This window comes from Monodon monoceros, unplaced genomic scaffold (assembly GCF_005190385.1).
Source record: "Monodon monoceros isolate NGI ecotype Baffin Bay Population unplaced genomic scaffold, NGI_Narwhal_1 Super_Scaffold_18, whole genome shotgun sequence".
NCBI lineage: Eukaryota > Metazoa > Chordata > Mammalia > Artiodactyla > Monodontidae > Monodon > Monodon monoceros.
Window position 1 is genome coordinate 151,971,551 of NW_021703774.1, and position 10,488 is coordinate 151,982,038.

General features: G+C 50.9%; 1 protein-coding gene across 1 annotated transcript; it reads left to right on the forward strand.

Annotated features, from left to right (window-relative positions):
• Window positions 1-500: 500 nt before the first annotated feature.
• On the forward strand, window positions 501-9,575 carry MRPS15 (mitochondrial ribosomal protein S15). Its single transcript, XM_029231212.1, is given in 9 exon segments — window positions 501-725; window positions 1,029-1,073; window positions 1,968-2,043; window positions 2,859-2,907; window positions 3,389-3,473; window positions 4,706-4,764; window positions 6,250-6,441; window positions 6,694-6,756; window positions 6,759-9,575. Coding segments are annotated over 9 exon segments (777 nt in total). The 5' UTR covers window positions 501-589; the 3' UTR covers window positions 6,831-9,575.
• The last annotated feature ends 913 nt before the right edge of the window (window positions 9,576-10,488 follow it).

The window sequence follows — 10,488 nt, forward strand, 5'->3', positions numbered from 1 at the left end:
AAAGGTTGAGCGACTTGCACACAGAATCACACAGCCAGTAAACGGCTGAGCTAGGCTTCCAGCCCAGGACTGTCCAAAATCAGCGACCTTAATCACCACGCGGCAACACTGCCAGAGAAGAGGCTGAAACCTAGTAGTTCTTACAGGGGTCCATCCTGCACTCTGGAGGGAGAGGGGGTGGAAATGCTAGGTTGGGGGAAGAAGACACGACAGGCCCCAGGGAAGCCCCCAAGATAATCGGGGCCCAAGGTCAGGAACGTGGAGTAGGATTAAGGGCGGGAGGCATGCTCAAGAAAACGTGGCATCTTAAGAGTTTATACAGCACCGCACGCCACTAACGATGTCAGGCGACGACCAAGCCCCCTCAATCTCGCGCTACAGCTAACCAGACCTCTCCCCTCGACCCAACTTCGCGTCATCACTGAGTCCGGCCTGCCAATCCATCATCTCGGTCCTCATCTGCTCATCCGGTCTCGCAACTGCACTCGATTGGTCGAGCCTGAGCCAATATGGCGGCGCCCTAAACCAAGTCCGTACCGCGAAGGCGACGGCGGCCGTGGGGCGGGCCCCTCGGGGGTGAGAAGGTACCATGCTGAGGGCGGCGTGGAGGGCGCTGAGTTCGATTCGGACCCAGGCAGTGGCCCAGGCCCCAGTCCTCGGGCTGCCGGGCGGAGGGTGCGCCAAGCTTCTCTCCGTCCAGCGGGGCCTTCCCTCACGTCCTGGAGGTAAGGAGCTGAGAAGCCGGACAGCGGAAGTAGGGAAATGGGGTTCGGCGGAGATAGAGGGTACGCGGCAAGAGGTTAGGGGGGAGGGGGGCGGAGTGTAGCGGCAGGAGAAAGAGTGGTGGGTGGGGAACAAGTAAGGCGCGGTGGGAGAGACATGGGGTATTCGGGGTGCGGAAGAAATGGGACTGTGGTCCTCGCAGAGGGGCCAAGACCTTGGAAGAAGGGTAATGCAAGGGCCGTAGACGAGAATCGAGGCTGGACTGTTGAAGGAGAATGTCCTCAGCACCCTCCTTTTTTGTGTAGGTTTCATCCTCCGGGCCGCCCGCGGATATGCCACCCAGAAACCAGGTAGGAGCTCTTGGGTGGGATTTAGGGCGGAAGAGAGATTAGATTGCCTAGAAAGCTTGGGGTGGCCAAGGAGAAAGAGGTGTCTACGTGGAGCCACTGGGGGGAAGGGGGGTGCGGGTGACGGGGGGGGGCCGGAGGTCCTGCGAAGAAGCCCACGCCCACCTTATGACAAAGCCGTGGGCCTGGAGCCTGCATGAAGGGCAAGAGGAGGGGAGGTGGAGGCTGGGATATAGCGCTTCGTGTCCGCCCTTCCGAGGGGGAGGGCCGGTTTCCCATTCCCAGGCAGTCTTCATAGTTGTTCACATCTCTTACTAAATCTTAGTGTTATTTAGTTAGTATTATTTGCATAGCGGCAGAGCAGGGGCTGACTGGAGAAGACAAATTTCTCTCTCCCATGCCTCTCCCTCACCTACAAGCACAGTCTAAGCCTCAGGGTTTCCTTTGATCTCTATTTGGTGTCTACAATTCAGGCATCTTAAAGTGCAGGGTCCCTCCTCAAGCCCCTTATTTCATTCATGCAGTCACCCAGCGAGCATTAGTTGGGCGTCTGTTCTGTGCTGGGCTGCAGACCAGACGTGGGGGCTTCAAAGGGAGTCGACCTCAGTCCGTCCACAGGAGTACCCATCCTAGCGGGACATCTGATAACTGTAGAGCCAGACAGGTGTGTGAGAAGTGCAGGCACAGTACAGGGTCTTGGGAAAGGCCACCTACTCCCAGCATGAAATATCAAGGCAGAGGCCCACAGGATTTGCAGAGGAGAAACTGAGCCTGGGGTTACCCAATGCCTTGCTTGAGACCGTGGATGTCTCTGACAAAGCTGGTGAGAAGAGCCAAGTCTGGGAGGATGGGCAGTGAGAGTTGACTCTGGGTGTTTTCCATCCCTCCACTTGACAGTCCAGCCCAGCCATGAAGATGACCCACCCCCTTCTATGCTGCTCAAGGACTACCAGGACATCCCCGGAATTGAGAAGTAAGCAGGAAGAAACCTCTTTGATGAGGCAGGGGGCCCTGGGAGGATTGGCAAGGAGGGGGCTTCGAGGTAGATGCAGCTTGACTATGGAACAGGGCAGAGAACTATAGAAGCCCAGGAATGGTGAGGATGAGTGGGCAGCAGGGGCACATGGAGCACACCTGCTTGCCGTTTTTGTGCTCTGGGTAAAGACCCTCTACCATGAGATACCAAGGAGGCACCGTGCCTCACGGGTGTTTGTAGAAATCTTTCATCTCTTGATCCTGTGAGGGAAGAAATCGTGTCCCCGTTTTGTAGATTGTCAGACTGCCCAGTGTCATACAGCTCCTAAGGGGCAGAGCTGGAGTTTGAATCCAGGGCTGAAAGATACCAAAACCAGGATCCTCTGCTCAGCCCCTGTCCTGTGCAGTGGGAGCTGGGCAGTCCCTCCAGTCCCTCCCACTGTGCAGTGTGACATGAGAAAAATACAATGATTGTAGAATTGAAGTGTCTCAAGAGAGATTGAACCATATTCCAGCTGAAATGGAAATCCTCTTTTTGCTCTCCCTGTGACAAGCCTGAAACACTTGAGCTGACAGCCCCAATTTTCTGTAGTTATCACATCATTCCGTGTTCACAGCCCAGCAAATCAGATCCGTGCTGACTTTGAATCCCTGAGAAATGGCACCCCGCTTCCAGAGAGACTCATGTTGTAAAAGAAATTTTCACTCATCCTTGGTTTTCAAACTAAAATGAAAACAGCATTGCTCCCCTTCCTTCTTCCCACCCACCACCCCCGCCGACACCTGTCTCTCATTGCTATGGTTTTTCCACAGGGTTGATGATGTCGTGAAAAAACTCTTATCTTTGGAAATGGCCAACCAGGTGAGTGGCCTTTGCCAAGGCTTGGCCTCTCTCAGTCCTCTCCTCTGAGATTCCCTCCTACCCTGGTAACACCTCCCAGCCCATGCTTCTCAAGTCACAGCACTTATCCCACTCTCATTCTATATCCACTTGTCAATACCCCCAGACTGAGCACCTCCAAGGCCAGGACTGTCTTGTTTCCCATTGTACCCTTAGCACCTGACAAACAGTAGGTACTCGATAAAGATCTAATGCCTGAATGAGTGAGCACGGTTTGGGGACATTCATCCAACATTCTTCTGTCAGTGGCACTGGCCTTGGGCTCACCTAGATGTGAACAACCATGTGGTTGGCCAGAGGCCACACCCTGATGATCAGAGCAAAGTCACGCCCTGAGCCTTATGGCCTAGTTGCTATGACTGTGGCCCTGGCCCTGGAGGTATGAGGGCTAGTTCTTACAGGGTGGCAGACCTCACAGGTTCTCGGTCTCTGTCGTCAACAGAAAGAGAAGCTAAAGGTCAAGAAAGAGCAGCTGATGAACAAGCTCGTGGAAAACCCTAAGGACACCGGCTCCCTGGAGGCTCGAAGTTGGTCGGGGGGCCCTGGGGGGGGTCGGGGTGCAGGGGAGTCTGCTAGCTGGTACTTAATCCAGGCCCCTCACCTGCAGATACGCTGGTATTAGATGTGGCTTGGTAAAGGGAGAGACGGGAAGGACCAAGGACAGTGAAAACTGGACTCTATCCGTGATGCTGTAGTCAGCGCCCAGGTCCTGCCTCGTACCTACCTCTGTATGAGCTCAGGCCAAGCTCCTCAGGAACCAGAGCTTGTCTCTCTCTCCACTCTGCAGCTGAGGTGGTGTGAAAGGGCATGGGGTCAGGGCCAGCGCTCCCACTGCACTCTGCAGTGTTCCCAGAGCTCAGTGTGTGTACGGCAAGGGCCTGCTGTAGTGACAGCCTCTCCTTGGGGCCACCTTCTGCTTTTGCCTTTGCAATATAGGTTTGAGTTAAATAAGAGGATAGCTGAGGGAAGAATATTCTGGGGCTTCAGGAGATGAGTGGGAGCTGATAATTCTGAAAACTCATTAATGAAAACACAGAGATAAGGATGGCAGCTGGAAGGGAAGAGGCAAGGAGAAGACCCTTGACAGTCTTGGGATCTTAAATTATTACATTGGTGAGGACCTCCAGGGCAGTATTGAATCATAAACTGTGACAGCAGCCATCCCAGACTAATTCCTGAATTTAACAGGAATGTTCTAAAGTTTTACCATTAAAAATGCTAATTTGGAATTTGGGGTTTGGGGATGATACCTTCATAAGATTAAGGAACTTCCCTTCCTTATACTTTGCTTTCTAAAGGAAAGATAATCCAAAGGCTTTTGAGATCTTGAAGTTCAGAGTGCTCTGGGAGTGATAGAGAGGTGTACAAGAGCTTTGGTGATTGTTATTCCTTGAGGTCTTCTTTTTTTTAATTTATTTTATTTTATTTATTCTTGGCTGCATTGGGTCTTCGTTGCTGCACGTGGGCTTTTCTCTGGTTGTGGTGCGCGGGCTTCTCATTGTGGTGGCTTCCCTCTTTTGCAGAGCATGGGCTCTAGGCACGGGGACTTCAGTAGTTGTGGTGCTCGGGCTTAGTTGGTCCGCGGCATGTGGGATTTTCCCGGACCTAGGGCTCGAACCCGTGTCCCCTGCATTGGCAGGCAGATTCTCAACCACTGTGCCACCAGGGAAGCCCTTCCTTGAGGTCTTATAACATAACCAGGGTCTGGCTCTTCCTTCCTCTGTGCCCGGCTCTCATCCTCTGTGGTTTGTGGTTTCAGTTGTTGCCTTGACTGTCAAGATCCACAGTTATGAAGCACACATGCAGAAACATCGAAAGGTAACCCTTGGGCCTCACTCACAGCTAGCTGGGGGAGAGGAGCCTGAGCACTGATGGGCTCTGGGTCCAGAGAAACAGCTTGAGAAGCCAGGTGGCTAGAGCAGCAGAGCACCCACCCCTCAGTTGCGGTGGGAAACACACTTCCCTTCCACCTCCAGGGGTGAAATGGGAGCCTTACAGGACAGTGCTGAGTGTCACTAATGGTCAAGAACACAAACTTCAAAGCAAGGGCACAGCGTGTGGCACATAGTGGGCGCTCAATAAATAGTTGTTGAATGCGTGCATGGAGTCAGATTGCCCCAAGTTCAAATCCCAGCTCTGCCACTGCCACTTAACTGGCTGTGTGGCCCTGGGGAAGTTACATGTCCAAGCCTCAATTCTCCTGTCTGTCAAACGGGGATCATAATAGTACCCACCGACAGGATTGCAAGGACTGTATGAAGTAATGGCAGCCAACATGACGCATATAAAGTGTTTAGGCCTCATGCTAAATACTTCACATGCATCAGTTCATTTAACCCTTATACTTGTCTTTGTATCCCATTGTACAGAAGAATGAGCTAGGCTGGCGTAATGAAGTTATCCCTCCAGGCACAGGCACACCACTAGGAAATGATGTGCTAGGACTTGAAACTTGGTGATCTTGCTCCAGGGCCCACACTCCTAACCATTCTGCTGGATCTCAGCACAGTGTCGGACACAGAGCTGCTACAATTAGGCAATTGCTGGTTTTTTTTTTTTTTGGTTTTTTTTTTTGCGGTACACGGGCCTCTCACTGCTGTGGCCTCTCCCGTTGCGGAGCACAGGCTCCAGGCGTGCAGGCTCAGCGGCCATGGCTCACAGCCCCAGCCACTCCGTGGCATGTGGGATCTTCCCGGATCAGGGCACGAACCCATGTCCTCTGCATCGGCAGGCGGACTCTCAACCACTGCACCACCAGGGAAGCCCTTGCTGGTATTTTTAATAAACACACAGTTGTGAACACAGACTGGCCCAGCTCCACACCTAGCACTTCAGTGTTCCCTGAAGCTAGTTGAGCTGTTCCTTGGAGATCAGAGTTGGAGTATGGAATGCCAGCCCCACTGAGGGAGCAGTGCCTGGCCGAGGGCAGGGGTTTTCCTAAGCCTTCCCTCCTCTCCACCCCAGCTGATAGTTTGCTGAGCTGTGCAGAGGCTGAGTGGGTGGTACAGGGGAAAGAGCATGAGATGTGGAGTCAGACCACTAGACCTGGATTCAAGGTATAACACAAGGTCCCGACCCAGCAGTTCTAGAAACTTTAATGAATCAGTTAACATCTATGAGCCTTTATTTTCCCATCTGTAAAATGGGAATAACAGTAACACTGCCTACCTCAGAGTTGCACTAATATTTGCCTAAGATTGTGGGGAAGTTTCATTGCCAGGGTAAAATGACCATCCTTTGCTACTGTGAAGTGGCACACCACTTATTTACATAATACTCGAAGTAATACCAACTCTCGTACAGGACAAAGCCCACAAGCGCTATCTACTGATGAGCATTGACCAGAGGAAAAAGATGCTCAAAAACCTCCGCAAGACCAACTATGCTGTCTTTGAGAAGATATGCAGGGAGCTGGGGATTGAGTACACCTTTCCCCCTCTGTACTACCGAAAAGCCCACCGCCGCTGGGTGACCAAGAAGGCTCTGTGCATTCGGGTATGAGTCGGGACTGCTGCTTTGGTTGGCCCCACTCCAGGACCGTGGTGGGGAGAGCATAAGGGAGGGGTCGTCTGTTTCTGAGCAAGGCGTGGAGCTGGCCCCGAGGCTTTGAGGTGGCTCCCAGGGCACGAAGCCCATAGAGAAAGGCTAGGGTGACCATCTGGGGGAGTCACTTCCCACCCCAGATGCTCGAAGTCTGAGGTTTTGCATAGCATTACAAAGTTTTTTCCTGCCCTCTCTCATCCCCAGGTTTTCCAAGAGGCTCAAAAGCTGAAGAAGCAAAAAAGGGCCTTAAAAGCTGCAGCTGCAGCAGCCAGAAACAACGCCAGAAGAACCCAGAGAGGCCTTCCAAAACTGGACCAGAGGCAATCAAAGAAAACCAATAAATGTTAAAATTATGTCTTGCTGCCTTAAAGAATAACAGTAGAGAAGGTGGGGCTCTTAGTGGCCTGAGGACGAGGAAGAATTCATTCCATCATGGAACTCTGGGGTCCGGGGGATATCTGAGGCAGAGTCCCTGCCCTCACATGCCACGGGATGCATTCTCATAACGCACCTCACACACACTCACAGAAACAACCCCGTCCTCCAGGGGCCGTTCAGTGGAGGCAAGACTGAGCACACAGCAGCACAGAGGAAGCGTGAGGAGGCCAGCATACGAACTCCCTTCTAGATGGGGCCGTATAGGATGAGTGGAAGTTCACTGGGCAGAAATGGGAGTGAGGGCATCCCGGGCAGAAGGAATTGCAGGTGCAGAGGCAAAGAAGTGTACAGGTGCGTGCTGCATTCAGAGAGCAGCAGAACTGGACATACAGCTTGACGGGTAAGCTGAAACTGGGATATGGGAGGTTTCATATGCTGGCTGAGGAGACGGTACACGGTCCTCTATGGAGAGGGGAGACAGCTATGGTTTGAAAACCAAAGGCGTGATGATGGTAACAAGGCTGTTTGATAGTTAAGCAGCACCAGTGTGGAGGTGGATGGGAGGGGGAGAGATCAGAGCGATTGATTGATTGGGGGGCAGTGGTTTTGGTGTTCAGATTGAGAATGGTAAAAGCTACAGGTCCTGTCCCTAAAACTGCACATGTACATAACATTGCTTATAAATTCTGGGGTGTCATGGATAAGCCCTTCCCCACAAAGCCCACCCACTTACACCAAGTTAAGTGCCAAGGCCTTGAAGCCTGAGTATGCTTAGCATGTTTGAAGAACCCAAAGAAGACAGTGTGTCCAAAACTGAGTGAGCAAAGAGAAGAGTAGGAGGTCCGAGAAGCAAGCAGAAACCAGGTAATATGAAGCTTGTGGGGTGTATTAGTCTGTTCAGGCTGCCATTTTTAAATACCATAAACTGGGACTTCCCTGGTGGTCCAGTGGTTAAGACTGCACTCCCCATGCAGGGGGCCTGGGTTCAATCCCTGGTCGGGGAACTAGATCCTGCATGCTACAACTAAGAGCCCGCATGCCACAACTAAAAGATCCAGTGTGCCACAACTGAGATACAGTGCAGTCAAATAAATAAAATACCATAAACCAAGCGGCTTGTACAACAAATTTATTTTCCCACAGTTCTGGAGGCTAGGAATTCCAAGATCAAGGTGCTGGTCTGTTTGGTTTCTGATGAGGAATCTCTTCCTGGCTTGCAGATGGCTGCCTCCTGACTATGTCCTCACATGTGGAAGGAGGGAGAGACGGGGAGAGAGAGTGAATCTCTTCCTCTTATAAGGGCATTAATCCCATGATGAGGGCTCTACCCTCGTGACCTAATTCTCATGATCTCCTAAAGACCCCCAAATACCATCACATTGAGGGTTAGGGCTTCAACATTTGAATTTGGGAAGAACAAATATTCAGTCCATATCACTGTGGGGAAGACCTTAGACTTCATTCTGAGTGAGAAAGGAAGCCAGAATTTATAAGCAATGTTTTTTGTATGTGTGCGATTTTAGGGACAGGACTTGTAGCTTTTATCTGATTCTCAATCTGAACACCAATACCCCTGCCATTGAGGAAAGCCGGAAAGGAAGGAAGGTGTGTTAAAGTGATGTCCAGAGAGCAGCTGGAGACAGCTTTGGGAGTTACGTTTAAAGTGACCCAAGCCATGGGTGTGAGTGAAATTGCCCAGGGAGGGAATGTAAACAAAGAAGAAAGGACCATGTCTGGATGGGAAGAATGATCTCTGAGGGCATAGCCTGAGTCAGGAGGAGTAGCTGAGGTTAAGGGGAAGGGGAAGTGAGGGTGGAACAGAGGACCTGGGATCCTGCAGAATCAGAAATGAGATGAGAGGGTCAGAACTGAAGATGAGCTGCTCAAATACCACCTCAAGAACAAGAGGGAAAGCCTTTTATGGGGCAGGACTCACAGCTACTTAAGAGGTATTGTGTGGAGGGCCAGGTGCTGACATGTAAGGGGGCTAGTGGAAAGAAGGCAAGAAAAGGAACACATTCGCACATTCGTGGAACAGGCCCTTCGGGAAAGGCATTGTTTTAAGTGCCGTGTTAGGCACATTAACTCATTTCATCTTTAAAGCCGCCTTTACCTATTTGCCCCCCCTCACCATATTGGCATAATTATCCTCATTTTACCGTGAGAGAATTAAGGCTCAGAGAGGTTAGGTAATTTGTCCAAATTCACACAGCTGGTTAGGGGCAGGCAAGGATTCAAACCCACATCTGTCTTGACTCCAAAGCCCATGTTCTGTTCATTATTATCACACAGCCTAGGGCAAAAAGTGGTCTGAGAAGCTCTGGTAATTACACTGTAGCAAACTCAAAAGCCTTTAGCAACCAGGCAGATAGCATAATGCATGAAGGCCAGGTGTAAGATAACGATGCTAAGCTGCTTGTTACATTCCCATCCTAGTTATATTCCCTTTTGTGCACAGACCAGGCAAGATCAAATCAAAGCCTTGGGCTGCTGCCTTTCAATTACTGTATAGTATCCAATGCTGAGATGTCAGTTAAGGACCAAAAAGTCTTCATGGTGAAGCAGTTTCAGTAGAGTGGAGGGAGCTGAATCCAGTGGTAGTGAGGTGGGGAATGAGGATGTTATGGAAATTCAGGTTGTGAGTGTAGACTACTCTTTTTTTTTTTTTTTAATTTTATTTTTTGGCTGCATTGGGTCTTCATTGCTGCGTGCGTGCAGGCTTTCTCTAGTTGTGGGGAGTGGGGCCTACTCTGCGTTGCGGTGCACGGGCTTCTCATTGCAGTGGCTTCTCGTTGCGGAGCACGGGCTCTAGGCACATGGGCTTCAGTAGTTGCGGCATGCAGGCTCAGTAGTTGCAGCACGTGGGCTCTAGAGCGCAGGCTCAGTAGTTGTGGCGCACGGGCTTACTTGCTCCGTGGCATGTGGGATCCTCCCAGACCAGGGCTCGAACCCTTGTCTCCTGCATTGACAGGTGGATTCTTAACCACTGCGCCACCAGGGAAGTCCCTAGACTACTCTTTTTAAAACTCGGCTTTGGGCTTCCCTGGTTACTCCATATTAATTGCTCTCTTTTCTTCTCCACGGGCCTGGCTGCTAGGCTAAATTTCAGAAGACACCACTTTTAGTATGACATCCCTTCAGTGGCTCTCTACTGTTTGGCAGATCACAGGTGAAATCCCTTTGTATGGCATTCAAGGCTGTCCACTCTGGCCAGTAGAGAGCCACTGAAGGGATGTCATACTAAAAGTGGTGTCTTCTGAAATTTAGCCTAGCAGCCAGGCCCGTGGAGAAGAAAAGAGAGCAATTAATATGGAGAAACAGTAATGCAGATAGAAAGAAATGAAGAGGTAAATTTGAGAAAGATTTTGGTGGAAAACGCAGAATTGGTGACATAAGAGGACCAGGGGGAGGGAGTTGGAAACCAAGGCTAAGGTTTCAAGTCTGATTGGCTGGAGGGGAAGATGATGAGGTCATAGAAGTATTGAAATTTACAGAAATGGTTGCTCATCAAAGTAAAAATGTGCAACAGGTGATGAAAATGTGATCCTGGAGCTCAAGATGGGGGTGAAGTATGTGGTCACTGCCCTCAAAGCAGAGAATTGGATGCCAGGCCTGCTTAAC